The 14,543-nt window shown below is 40.2% G+C and overlaps 1 protein-coding gene across 1 annotated transcript in view; it reads left to right on the top strand.

Annotated features, from left to right (window-relative positions):
• ITGBL1 (integrin subunit beta like 1) overlaps window positions 1-14,543 on the top strand; it is a 202,375-nt gene that overhangs the window by 87,096 nt on the left and 100,736 nt on the right. The window contains exons 4-6 of the mRNA XM_004577369.2: window positions 5,496-5,618; window positions 9,142-9,282; window positions 11,767-11,907. Of these exons, the coding sequence (XP_004577426.2) occupies window positions 5,496-5,618; window positions 9,142-9,282; window positions 11,767-11,907 (405 nt within the window). The remainder of the gene's footprint in view (window positions 1-5,495; window positions 5,619-9,141; window positions 9,283-11,766; window positions 11,908-14,543) is intronic.

The following is a 14,543-nucleotide window of genomic DNA, read 5'->3' as shown; positions in this document are numbered from 1 at the left end:
TTTTTTTTTTTTTTGAAGTAAAATGTTACTCAATTTGGACTTGTCAAATACCTCCAGATACATAAATTCAGGGCATGCATTCTGGGATGCAATTCTAAATAGTTAGCTTTGGGTTCTCAATGTTTCATCTCTGGTAGCCACAGGCTGTCCTGGGTGTGGTCAGTTTTGATAGTCTGTCCAGGCTGTTTTCTGGTGTCTCAAATCTTATTGATAATTCATCCTGTTAAGACCTAAACTGTCTGCTACAGTTTGAAACAGTAGATCTACAGTATTTCTTATGAAAGCTGCCCTAGATTTGCCACCCATTGATGAGTCTTACCTGATCCAGTGTTTCCAAGATGGAGAAAAAACAGAACTCTAGAGAGTGGGAGAGAAAGAGAAAGATTCTTTATCTGCTGGTTCACACTATAAATGGCTACCACATTCCCCGCTGAAACCAAGAGTCAGGAGCTCCATGCAGGTCTCCCATACAGATCCAGGGTCCCAGATGTGTAGGCCATCCCCTCTGGCCTTCTGAGACACAACAGTGGGGAGCTGGTTTGGAAGTGGAGCAGCTGTACTCATATGCAATAATTGCATTGCAGGCTACATCTTAATTTGCTATGACACCTTGCCAGTCCACAATTCTTTCCTTCCTCACCTCACAAAATGCCACAATCATTATGCTTGCCTTGCCATAACTTACAATCAACGGCTTCTGCAAAATCCCTGGTTCCTTTTAGAGAGGAAAGGTCTTAAATATAACGAGGGGCCCAGCATGGTAAAATAGTGACTAAAGTCCGCGACTTGCATGCAACAGGACCCCAAATGGGTGCTGATTCTAATCCTGGTGGCCCCGCTTCCCATTCAGCTCCCTGCTTGTGGCCTGGGAAAGTAGTAAAGGATGGTCCAGGGCCTTGCAACCCTGCCCCTGTGCGGGAGACCCTGAAGAGGCTCTGGGCTCCTGGCTTCCGATTGGCTCAGTTGCAGCCATTGTGACCACCTGGGGAGTGAATCATCGGATGGAAGATCTTCCTCTGTCTCTTCTGCTCTCTGACTTTCCAATAAAAAATAGATCTAAAAAAATAAAAAATAAAAACATTAACTTAAAACCTTATTTCTATTGGGATGTTTTGTTTATTGGCCCTTTCTGTGAATGGGCTAGAAAATAAACAATACAGTGCAATCAGTTTGAAGAGTTTATTTGAGCAAATAACACTTTATAAACTGGGCAATTCCAAACCAGAGCCTGTTAAGAAGCAACCCTGATGGTATACAAGGAGGAGGTCCTTATATGATATACGCACAAGTAAAGCAGAAATAAATATTTAATGAGTGACAGTTACCTGTTTATCCTACCTGAGAGACCATAACTATAAATTTATTGGTTGTTTCTGATTGGTTAGGCTTATGTTAATTTTTTTTCCTTAATATGGGCTTTTCCAGAAACAATAGTTGAAGGTGGTAGGTTTCAATCTTGTTTATAAATCAAGCTAAGTTTGATAGGAAGAATCTTTGGCTTTGCTCAGCAGATCTCCAGGCCTGGTTTGTACTTTAATTGATACAAATCTTAGTGATTAAAAATGCATGTTCATATATACATGCATGTGAGTGTGTATTTATACACACATATTTGTTAATATAATTTTGATGTATAGAACCACAAGCGTATTTCTGAAAGTCAAAAATATGCGAAGAACATATCTCCATCCATGTGTTTACACTGAGCCCCCAAGGTAGCCTCCCAAACCGCTTTCTACTTTATTTGTATTTGTGGGGTTTTGTTTTTGTTTTTGTTTTTAGTAAGGATACACAGATGTGTTACTAATTTGTTTTTACCCTACGTAAAAAATAGCATACCTTTAATCTCATACACCCTGTCTTTGCCACTCAACATTATCTTCAGGAATTCATTCCTTACCCATTTATGGAAATCTCTTTCATTCTTTTTTTCAAAGCACATTAATGAATTCTAGATGTGTGAGATGGTTTATTCAATCTGTCTCCTATACTTAGGCATTTAGACAGTTGCCATTATTTTGAAATTGCAAAGAATGAGTGAGATAATCTGATGCCTTGGTATTTTCCCATCTTTGGAGATGTATCTTCATGGTAAATGACCATAAGTAAGATTACTGAGCTAAGATATAAATTCATACTCAGTGAACACTTCATCTTTTCTTTCTCACTTGCTGGCATCCCAATGCATCTAAACCTTCCATGTGTACTTTGGCGGTCTCGTTCTCTTGTCTTGCTTGTTGGACTGCCTCCCACCAGCTTGCTTCATGTTCACTCCCCACCAACTGCAGCAGCACTAGGTTTACCTGCCCTTCTTTCTCTTTTCCATCTGGTGTACTTTGCTGGAAACATCTTGGAACAGGTAGGGAGAAGAGGTAAGAGGAGTGGGACAGATCACGAAGGACAGGTTGAGGTGGAGATGGGGATGGCAGTGTTTCAAAAACCCAGAAGAGTGACAGCATGCAGTGTAGGACAAGGATCCACAAATGTTTCACAGAAGCACAGGCTGGAACTGGGTCCCTAAGTCGTCCTAGAGAGCCAGCCAGCTCTGGGAGGAATGGTGAAAAAAATCGAGCTGAATTGACACTGCTTGAATTATAGATCAGTCCTAGAGAATGAGTGAACTGACAAGCCAGATAAAGAAGCGTGTGACGCAGCACGAACAGAGTCTGGCACCTTTGCCTGGGCTCCATATGTCTTGCTGCGTAGGCTCAGTTGTGAAGTTTTTCATGTTGAGTGAGATAGGAAGTATCTGAGCTTTTATAAACTGCCCACATGAGCCAGCAGTGGTTCAGATGTGTAGAAGAGGGAACCTGTCTGTGGGGGATGTTGGTGAGGACTTGAAGAATTCAGAGGCAGAGGTTGTTCCTTTCTGTTTTTTTCTGGAGAAGCATTCCTATGCGTGCACCGCTCTGACCATCTTACTGTGTGCTACCAAGCCAGGAAAATCTCCTAATCTCCAAACTCGAGCCAGTCTCATCTGTGCTTTAATTTTCTGTCCTTATTTTCTCAAGTTATTTCCATCTTTCAGGTGTAAACTCATAAACTGACTCCTTTCTTGGGCTTTTGTTCCTTCACAGAAACAGTTTGAGACTTACAGTTTGCATGAAGTGCTTACCACAATTTATTGCCATTGCCTTGTGTCACATATCTATTCTCTTACATGCACACTGTGTAACAGAGCATGAATTTGGTTTTATAAATATTATTATATATAATTTATTTGGTATCTTTTCAGTCTAGGATTTACCCAACTTTCTTCCCAGCCCATCATTTACTTAATTTTCTAATTTCCTGTAACACCTAGTGCTTTTTTAATGTCATAGGTAACAGGAAAGTTTAATGACTGGATGTGTGGTTGGCTAAGAAACGAAAGGAATAAATAGGAGAATAAAATAGAAAGATGACAATTAGAGAAAAAATTTAGATGTAGAAATACCATGAACTGTTAGCGTTAAGTTCCATGACTTGTATAAATTAATAAAGCTTTCAGGAAGAAATATAATACAGTAAGTTTTAATGAAAGTAAAATTCACACGAATATTGTCAAAATGAAAAACGATATCCTCAAGTTCTGCACAATCACATTGTATGTAACTGAGAAAATAACAGGAATAACAAATTGTAAGTGATTCAGGTAACAGAATCTTGCAGAGGGTAGGGAAACAAAGGCATCAGGGAATATAAATATAGGATAAGTCTGGAGAAAGTATTTGGCTGTATGCCTAACAAATTTGGTGCCTCAATAAGGAGAGAAAAATAACCCAAAATGTTCTGCAAGCTTACTCTGGCCTGGACATGGAAGTGCTTTTAGAAAGACAACTGTTTGGTGTTCTTATTGCTTGGTCCTCACAGCAGTTCTACCAAGGTTATTTTCGGATGGGAGTCTGAGATTTACAGAAGAAAGCAATAGTCTTGTAAGTGCATAGGTAGACAGAATTAAAACCTGGATTCCACTCCACGTTAGCCTTAGCCTAGTGTCCTTGCTTTTACAGAGTGCCTGTATGGAATGACTATGTCAAGCTCCAGCCAACTATTTGTATTGTGTATACTTCCTTCCTGTCTGTCACCTTTCCTACCCACCAGTGAGCGGATTTGCTATCTATTTTTTCCCTTGAGACTATCCAAGATGTTTGGTTCTTCCTTAACTCAAGACCAGCATCTGCCCAGAATCTAGCTTCTTTCCTTCAGACCAATGCAACAGCGACTTCAGATTTCCATAACCTCACACTTGCCACCTTGCAATTCATTCAGACAAGCACTGTAACCGGCTCCATTGACTCCCTTGGAGAAAAGCTGGAGATCTTTACAGCAGCCTATGACATCCAGTAAATGGCACCTTTAGCTGCTTGATCAGTTCCATGCCAGGCACTTGTCAGGTGATTGGGTATACTCCAGCCCTGTTGGATTCTTCTTGACCTTCTCATCCTCGGGAACCACAGACTTGTCTCTTCTTGGAAGCAGGCTTCTTCACCACCGCACACCTCTCACAGCGCAGAGTTCTTGGTTTGAGAGCCTACGTCCTCAGAGACTTCATCTTTGACTCCCACAACAGAACTGGATCCAATGCCGTTTGTTTCTGCCACACTTTGTACCTCTCTACTTACTCTCTCGCTGTGTTTATGCTCATTTGAAACTGAGAGCAAGTCAGTGTTGGGCTAGATCTCCTGTTGGATTGCCAGAGTCCAGGGTGTTGTCTGGTGCATGACAGTATCTCATATGAGAAGGCTTCAAGGGCCTGATAGAAATGCATGTTGTAATCCCGTTTTCTATGATTTTGCATGAATGTTGATTGCTGTGATGATCATTTAAAAACTGAAATATATATGTATTTAAAAGCTCTTAAAGTAGGCATTCTCTCAGTTTCATTTGAGTATAACTTCATTGCCACTGAAATCACTTTGGGGACTATAGTCAAATCTTTAAATTTCAATGAAACTGGCTTGTGGTAGACCAGATGCCTGACCCTTTGAGCTGCCTTGAGATTGTGGCAGTATTCTGAGAAGTTAAAGTCTATGCTGTCCCAATGGTAAGAACACATGTATCAGTTAATGCTTAGGAAGTAAAATTATAAGGAACATATGTCTTCCATTTGCATACTTGATAATTATTTTCTCAAATAATGAGAATGTGTGTAAATGTTATGCCAAACACTGCTAAGGAATATAAGCAAGGATACCTCTCCCCAGATTTTGAGTCCAGCTAGGATAAGATATTCATTTCTGGATTGGATGAATAGATGTGGATAAAGTAGCTCTGCAATCAGGGAAGCCACATTTACAATCATTGAACAAGCAGAGGTCAGTAATAACAGCTGTGATGGAAAGTAAAATTGTTGTATTGTAATCCCAAGAATAAACAGCTTACTGTATCTTACCCACGGGCATGTATAACTGGAATATTAAATTTGAGTTTGCTAACTTCTTGAGACAGGATAAGAATGAATTATAATTCATATGCATGAAGCATATAATCATTTTTTTGTTCTCGTGGTGTAGGTACATGTCATTGTGGCAGATGTAAGTGTGATAATTCAGATGGAAATGGACTTGTTTATGGTAAATTTTGTGAATGTGATGATAGAGAATGCATTGATGATGAAACAGAAGAAATATGTGGAGGTATGTATATTGATTCCATGGAATTGTATCCAAGTAACTGGCTTTCCACCTATGGTACTTTTAGCTCTATATAAATCTGTGCTTTAAGATCACAAATTTAATTTGGATTTATGTTTATTTGTGATAGACTAAGGCATTGAAAGTTGATTAGTACTTTTTAAATGTGAAATTGAATTGTGCCCAGAAGAGAGCCGTGTTGTCATGGCAACAGCCAATTGCACAGCTTTGGAGAAGTCCTAATGGAATGCCATCTTAGTCACTTTTATTCTCTTTTCTCCTAATCACTTAATTTCATCTTCTTTTCCTTTGAAAACTTTAAGCCTTTAGAAAGTCTCTTGTTTTGTTGGGAACCCTGAAGTTTAATATCACGGTTAGCCTAGAGGTACCTTCTCTCTTCCACCCATATGCACATGCTTAGATTAAGATCTTTCATGATTTTTTCTAGCTGGCACCATTACTCAATCCAATTTGCTATTATACCAGTTCTGGCATGTTTCCTAGTGCCAAGTGTTGCAAAAGTGCTGTGCGTTATGTTCTATTTTACAGCATCACTCTGGGATAAGAAATTTTTTAATCTATGCAGACAGATGTGGAAACTCGGACTTAGATAAGTTAAATAGTTGCCAGGGTCATTCCATCAGTTGTGGTTGAACTGGCTGTGTTCATGACCCTCCTCCACTTAGAACTGTCTCAGTGGCTTGGAGGTCTGAATTCCCTAAGATGAGCCCCTTGCAGAACCTGCAGACCCCTCTGCAGCTGTGCTGGGTTCTGTTGGCAGCATTACCGGACTGGAGAAAGGAAGGTAGAACTGTGAGCATCAAGGCAGTTGGGAGAAATTGTTCTGCCTTAAGAAGTGTAGACTTCTCTCACATCTGGCAGGAGTTGTATCTTTAGAATCCTGTCCTGTGTGTGGAAAGTTTGTTTAAGGAAAATAATTTTCCTGGAAGGGTTGGGACGGCAGGGCCAGGGGACAATCAGAAGGCCCTAAGGAAGTATCATTCACATGGAACATGTTTGTCCCTTTGTTTTCATTTCTGCTCCTGTAGAAATGATCCATACAATCTTAGGTAGACAGATAGATGCTTGTCTATGATTTATTTAGTAGAGAGGCTGGGTATTTGTCAGAGTGGATGTGCCAGCATTTGCGATGCTTATATTCTACATCAGAATGCTTGAGTTTCATATTAGTTTCCTGATGGTTGCAGGCCTGTCAAGATACAACAGGCTCAGGAACATTCCATGCCTTTTCTGAGCCATTGACCTAGGGTATGGGCTGGCCAGACAGACACAATCCAAATAATGAAGACAGTCAGACAAATCCACTCACAAATTCATATTTGTCCTGTTGACGTTTTACTTCCAATTACCACAGATCAAAGTAGAAGGGAACATGCCTTCAGGCCAGTGTGTTGCACCAAAGCAAAGTCTGTTTGCATGTGCAACTGCAAAATTTAACTTGAAACAACACAACAGGGGGTGTTTCACTCTGAGCTTTCTGCTTGTTATTTTTGTTAGATGTTTATCACTTCTCGGCCTTTTGGCTAAGATCAAGTGCCTTGGTTTGTTTCTGCTGTTTCTGACCACAGACACCAGCTCTTCTGTAAACACCCCCTGGGAGTGATACTGCCTACACGGGCAGACTTTTCTGTGTGTCTTTCGCATGAAACTAGTCTGTAGAGAGATGATTCTATAGTTCACCAGTGAAGCAGTGCAAAAAACAAAACAGTCTCTTGCTTATCAGTTTACAGAAAGCATTGTGTTCATTGTCTTGGTTATGCAGTGCACCGAAACCTGTGTTTAATCTCAATTTTTCTGATGTGTCTTGTCCATGTCCCCATACAGAGAAAATGTCATATGATTTTTGTCTCCTTATTCACACCATCTCAATTTTTTAGTAAAATCGTATTTCACTAATGAATTGAGCCTGCAAAGATTTTGGGGGTGAGAAAGGCAGATTAATGATCAGTTGTTGATAATCCTTACATATGTAGCACTTGATACATATACACCGTGAAATTACAAAGATAATACTTTCTCCAGTTTGGGGTTGGTGAACCTTACAAACAAAAAAAGTGGTTAGTATATGCTGTCCTTGTTTCCCACCCCGCTTCCAGTTCCATGGGTGAATGAAAAGTCCTGGGATTGGCTTTGGTTGTGTAAATATGCAGAGATAGTTTTAAGTTACTAAATAAAATGTAAGGATGATCTATTTTGTTACTGATGAAGTCATGTGATGGCTTTTACATTTGTGTAGGTGAACATATTAAGATGTTCATGTGATTATCATCTAGTAGGTTAAGGAAGGATTTTCTGTGAATATCCCAATTCAAGTTTATTTAGTGAGAAAACAGCGTCTTCTGCTGGATCCATCTCCCTGTGGCACAGTCTCTTCTCTCTGCTCTGTCAGGTGTAGGTTCCCTTGAAGGATTCTCAGCATGTGGACAACATCAGTGCAGCAGGCCATAGTGTTCTGTATTTCCTGCTCGTTGTATGGATTTGACAGGTTCTACTAACGACCTTGCTGTACAGGGGAGATGCCATAGTATTATAATTAAAATATACTGGGAAGAGATTGGAAAATATTACAGGCTTTTGGAATTATGGCTGTAGAAGAGCTGGAGGCATAGAAACATTGCCTGTGGATTGATAGAATACAGAATTTTGTAACAGCAAGAGTAAACTCATAACAAAATAAACATGAGGATATAGGTCAATGCTTGGATGGCGCAAGAACTGAATTTGGGGGAAATGTCATCCTTTGGGAATTTGTATGAAGTTTACGCAGCAGGGATGGGAGCACCAGTGGTGTGAAAAGTCCCTGCAAGCAGCTCAGGCAGGAGTGGGAGAGCGGAACCAAATGAGCAGGTGGCAGGCTATAGAGAAGGTGTCCTGGAAAGTGTGGGATGTAGCCACACAGTGATCGCTGCTCTTCTCTATGAGTGTTTGACTGTGAGAGCCAGGGTTCATGGCATTTACCTGTCAGTGAGGACCAAACATTGACTTCGTCGAAAACCTCTTTTCCACTTTGGTAGTCTACAATAGCTTATGGGAGTCAGTTGAATGAAAGATGAAATATTTCCTCTTGTTTAAAAATGGTTTGGTCATTAATAATGTGTACCTAAGTAAGTATGCTCCATTGATTTCAAGTGAAATGTTTGAATAATTCCCAAAGTGTTCTTAGAATAGGTGCTTACGTGCACTTAAGTTTGATGCATGCATTTAAGGCAGCAGTATATTAGACTTCTAGTCTTTCTTGTCACTTCCTTAAAACTATTTTCATTTTATTCAGCTCCCTGCCTAACCAGCTTCAAGAACATGTTGGCTTGCTTTATTGCAGGTAGAAGGGCAATTGTGATGTTTTGGGGAAAACTGTATAATTTGATTATTTTAAGTATGCAATGGGGAGCTGTGAAATTATTTTAAAAGGTAGAAATGATCACCACGAGGTGGAAAGTTAATTCTGCTTTGAAAAGTTGCTGTTTTTCCTCTCCCCCTCCCCCTATAAAATTCATTTTGGGTGAAGGCCATGGGAAGTGTTACTGTGGAAACTGTTACTGCGAGGCTGGTTGGCATGGAGATAAATGCGAATTCCAGTGCGACATCACCCCCTGGGAGAGCAAGCGAAGATGCAGTTCCCCAGATGGCAAAATCTGCAGCAACCGAGGTGTGTCATTCATGCGTGTTACTACATAATTGGAAAGAGAACAAAGCTCCTAATTGTTAACACTTGGCTCGCTCTGTCCTTTAGGGTGAGAAGTCCTCTTTTATAATCATTTACTTGGATGTATATCAACATTCACTACACTGACATCTTCTCTTTCTTGTTAGTAGAAAACAAAGATAAGAAAGTTGCTGTCATTCTTTAGGCTTTGCTGAACAAATAGTTAACACAGGGACTGTAATTTCTTCGGCAGCCTTCCAAAAATAGCACAGCCCTGTGAAAAGGCAATTCTTGTAGATACTCCTGCTGAAATGTCTCTTGACTAACAGAACTGTCTACAAGCGTGTGCAGCTAATTACCCAGAGAGTATTTGGGAAACCCTCTTGTCTTAATTATGAGTATTTTGAAGACTGGGTTGAAATGTAAAATTGATACAGATGAAGTTTAACTTCTGTGTGCGATAATAAAAATGTGATTTCAATGCAATAGATATGTAAATTGTATATGAGATAACTGTAAGAAATTTAGACTGACCTTAAACTGGAACTTAAAATATGTCAATATTGCTTAAACATAATAATTGCTATTGAAATCAAGCTTCTTGACTAGCTGTTCTTGAGATTGTTGTTATCTTTGCCTTATTTACTGTTGCAGATAAAACAGACACATTCTGGGAGTTTCACTGGGTACAGGGTGACCAAGAAACAGTTCTACATGCTTTATAACATGTAGCAATCGGATTATAGCAATCGGATGTCTGGAAGGTTATTTTCTGATTTCTTTCAGTGAATTATTCATCTCAATTGGTATTGATCATATAGACAGAGTTTTTTTTATTAATTACATTGCATTATGTGACACAGTCCCATATGCACTGGGATTCCCCCCCCCTCCCCCGCGTGGTGGATTCCTCCACCTTGCTGCATTACCACAGTTCAAAATCAGTTGAGATTCTTTCATTGCAAGCATATACCAAGCATAGAGTCCAGCATCTCATTGCCCAGACAAATTCAACAGCTTGTTGGGGAGACCATCTCTGGTCTGAAGGTAGAGCTGGCAGAGCACCATCCCTATCCAGAGTTAACACACAAGTTTTCCAAAATATATGTGGAAGGGTGGACATACCACAGTTTTCTGTACAAAAGAAATAAGCAAAAGTCCTGGACTTGGAAAAAGAATCTTAAAGAAAAACCCTCTCTCACTGCTATCTAGTTTTTATCCATCACACCAATTCACTTCGTGTTTTTTTTTTTTTTTTTTTTTTTTAGCATTATAAGCATATATTTCCCTCAGTCTCTTTTTTTGTCCCTTTGTTATAGTGGAAGACCCGCGCTTAGATGCAGGATCCAAAGGAGAGGGACAGATCAGTTAGGCTGTGGGTTCAGGTCAGGATTTGCAGTGGCCTTGGGTCTGAGGGACAGATGTTCCCTCTGCATCCTGCCAGTGGCCTTGCCTCCTGTCTCCTGCCTCCCTGTGTATGGAGTACACGGCTCTGCTGTAGCACTGTGGCACAGGCTGGATGGGCAGCACTTCACCCAGTGAGGCTCACCACTCATGAGCTTCTGAAACACAAAGAGGCAGGGTGAGATTAGGCTCTGGAGGGGAGGCTCTGTGTTTCTCAGTACCTGTTGTGTCTACCAATTCCTTATCTTTGACTTTCTTAGTAGGAGGCAGACACTGGTCCTTGCACAAAACAACTCATTCATCACTCTAGCTCATCGGTAGGTGCACCAAAAGCAGTGTTACAGACAGTTACTAGACTCACTTTCAAATTCACCTGAGTAGCTATCATCTCTTGAGGGGTTGGGACGTAGCTATTTCTGCAGGGTTGGCAAAGCACCCATAACCCCTTCCCAAATGCTACCATTGCAGAAGCAATGCATAGCCTCTGGTTTTAATAATTGAGGTTGTAAAATAGAATATAAAGAAGAGAAGTTTGACACATAATTTTAACATAGGTACAAGGGCACTCTAAAGTTGGTGAAAATGGGATTAAAATAAGTTTAGTTGAATGTAAAAGATTTGAAATCTATTAAGAGGCGATATTAAAAAATCACATGGGAAATTGTATAGTGTGCACACACACACACACAAATACTATGCATGGACTTGCACAGTGTTTTGCTCCTGAATGTACCAACACCAATTTTAATCGATAAACATTTTTTTTCGGTCAGAGTGCCTATAAGACTTTGGAGGGAAAATGATGGCATATTAATTTTTCAGTACTCTGCTTGAGGAAAAATAGCACAGTTTTAATGAATCATCCCAACAGCTCAGCTATTTACACATGTAAATTGGATTTCTCAAATAAGGGATCTCTACTATCAAATTGAGGTAGTGTTTCTCCTTCTTAGAACATGTTTATCTGAATATGTTAATTTTCCAAATACAGAGAAAGCACTGAGAGGGGGAGGAGCAGCGTGTGAGTTGATGGCGTTCATGGTTTTCTGGACTGGACCCAACAAAATTCCTCTTCCCATTTAGGCACCTGTGTGTGTGGGGAATGTTCGTGCCATGATGTTGATCCCACTGGAGATTGGGGTGACATTCATGGGGACACCTGTGAGTGTGATGAACGAGACTGCCGATCCAAGTATGACCGATACTCTGATGACTTCTGCTCAGGTAAAGACTTTCCTCGTGCCCATTTGTATTTCAAAATACTAATTTTCCTATTTTCTGGCTTCATTCTCACTCTCACCAATGCCACAGAGGAAACTATGAACTCTGCCACACCCGCTGTGATGGTGCCTCCTATTGGTAACCTGGAATACCTCCACAGATCTGCACATTTGGCAAATTGAAAGACACCTGCTGTTAACTTCAGTCTTGTTATTCACTGAGCAGACCATTAGTTCCAGGTGAGCAGGCAGAACTAGCTATTCAGTGAATATGACAACTCAGCATTCAGACAGAAAAACTAGATTAATGTGTGATGAAGCTTAAGACGGCATTGGCACAGGTCTCAGGAACATGTATACATTATCTCTTTAATAGGATTTATGTTAAAATCGTCTACAATGTAGTCTCAAATTGAATAACAGTTAGCAGCTTCAGAACTTGATGCCATACATGTTTATGGAGCAGGTGTTGTCACCGGAACTCGGGCAGCATCTGGGCTAATGGTCCCATCGGTGAAAGAGAGGCACAGGACTCACAACTTGAGGATGGCTTTCTAAACGCAGACGAAAAAATGGTGCAAAAAAGAACCAACTTGAGCTATATGGAAAAGTGTCATTTAGCAAAAAGCAGCTAGAGTCAGTTCAGTTCCACTTGATAAAACAGAAGGCATCTCTTTAAACTTGACTGCTCAACTGGTACATGTTGACAGTGAGCATTCAGGAAACCAGAGGGGTTTTCTAGCCAAGAGAGATGAAAGAGTTGCCCCATGTAGTTCTGATTACAGGACTTCAAAGCCCTCTGCAACCTGACTGAGAGAAGCCTGCTGCTAAAATTTCTGCACATCTGTCACAGAAGGATTTCCCTCTTCTGATCATCCACGGTGTTCCGCAGAATTTGCTCTACATGTTAACACTATTCTCTAGAGGGTGTCTTTCCGCCATTCATCATCTGTGAGTGTTCTTCTTGTCATCCCCCCTCAGTGCACTGGTGATACAAGGGCTAATGACACTGACTTCTAAATGCCAAGTGCTTATGGAGAAGGTTGGGAATGGGCTGACGTTTTCACCAGGTTGATGGGGCTTTTCCCAGAGGGATCATGTGTGGCCTATGCACTGTACAATTCAGAACTAGGCCTTATTGCAAAGGTTGTGTATAGTGGGCTCGTGATGGTGTTAGGCAGAAGAATGCTACAGTAACAAAGTTTCTCATCTGGTTGTCTGGATAAATGTTGGCATCATTTATCAAAATGGGGAATGTAGGAAAAAGTTGCCAAGTTTGTGGATGTCTAAGCCCATACAGCCTGTTGAGTATGGCAGTCTGAGTTAGTACTAAATGTGAGAATTTGGAGTTGTAAGCATAGAGCTGATTAAAAAGTTCTAGGGTTTGATAGTGCTATTTAAGAAAACGTTGACATAAATATGATTTTGCGTAATTTTAAATAACACACAGGAGATAGTGTCATTTTATAAAAATTCGAAGCTTGTGTCTTGTTATGTCTGATGCCCTCATTTCGGTTCATGTCTACATTCTTTTAAATCCATACTCTTTGTTTTGATCTTGGTTTTGAATGAGTTTGAAAAATTAGAATTTTACATTACAGTGATAATCAAGGGTCCCCTAAGCTGGTTCACCTCATGATGGGGGAATGTGATCATCAGTATAGATGGGTGATTATAATGCAACTGACACTTGTAGCCTCTTTTGCAAGAGCTCTTGTAAATTGGCATTAAGCCCTAGAGCTGTTTCTATAGGTTAGACAGATGAAATAGCATGAGGGAGGCTCTCCTGGAGTATACTTTTCACTCCACTTACTCCTTCTCCTTTCGGCCCTGTTTTATTCTTGCCCATATTTTCCAGTCTGCCTTCTTCTAAAATAATGCAGAGAATGTTAGGTGGTTGGGCAGTTGGAGCTACCTGGTTGGTGGGATTTATCATGAGAAAGGTGTAATCCTTTCACCTGTTCCCTCGTGTGTAGACAGGTAGAAGGATTTGTAAAGATGGTGACTCTGATCTGAACAGTCGTGTTTTATTTCTTGCCTGAACTGAATTGAATGTAGCTCATCATCTACAACATGCTTCCCATGCTTAAAATGAAGACATTAGAGAAGAAGGGATTCATATTAACAAACAACCTACTTAACTCTGTTCGACCATTATCGAGTTCTTTCCTATACTACCATCCAATTCAGAGGAGACATCATGTACACTTTATTAGAACAGAAAATAGTTTAGAGAAATGACTGAACTTGACAAAGTTTCACCTGGAAACACATATGAGGATACTTACTTCAAAAAGTTCATGTAAAAGACAAGTAACATTCAAAATGACTGTAGTATAAAAAATTGTAGTGCAGAAAATTGTAATCCATGTGTATTTTATTGCATGCATTTTAATGAACTTTAAAATTATCTCCCGATAGTCTTAAGTACTCATGTAATTTATTCTCCAGGGGATGGGAATGAAATCCAATCTTTTTTAAAGAAACAACTGTTCTCTGGATGTCGCAAGTTCTTGTAAAACTGCACTCCTTGGAACGTCATGATGAGCTGGGGCAGACTTCAATCTGTGGAGCCGTTTTTTCATCCTTATTAAATCTGTAACATGCTATACATTGTGCTTAGGGAGCTATTAGCCCTTA

The sequence above is a fragment of the Ochotona princeps genome, chromosome 12, assembly GCF_030435755.1.
Source record: "Ochotona princeps isolate mOchPri1 chromosome 12, mOchPri1.hap1, whole genome shotgun sequence".
NCBI classification, from domain to species: domain Eukaryota; kingdom Metazoa; phylum Chordata; class Mammalia; order Lagomorpha; family Ochotonidae; genus Ochotona; species Ochotona princeps.
Note: the sequence above shows the minus strand (reverse complement) of the source record. Positions and strands in the feature narration are given on the sequence as shown.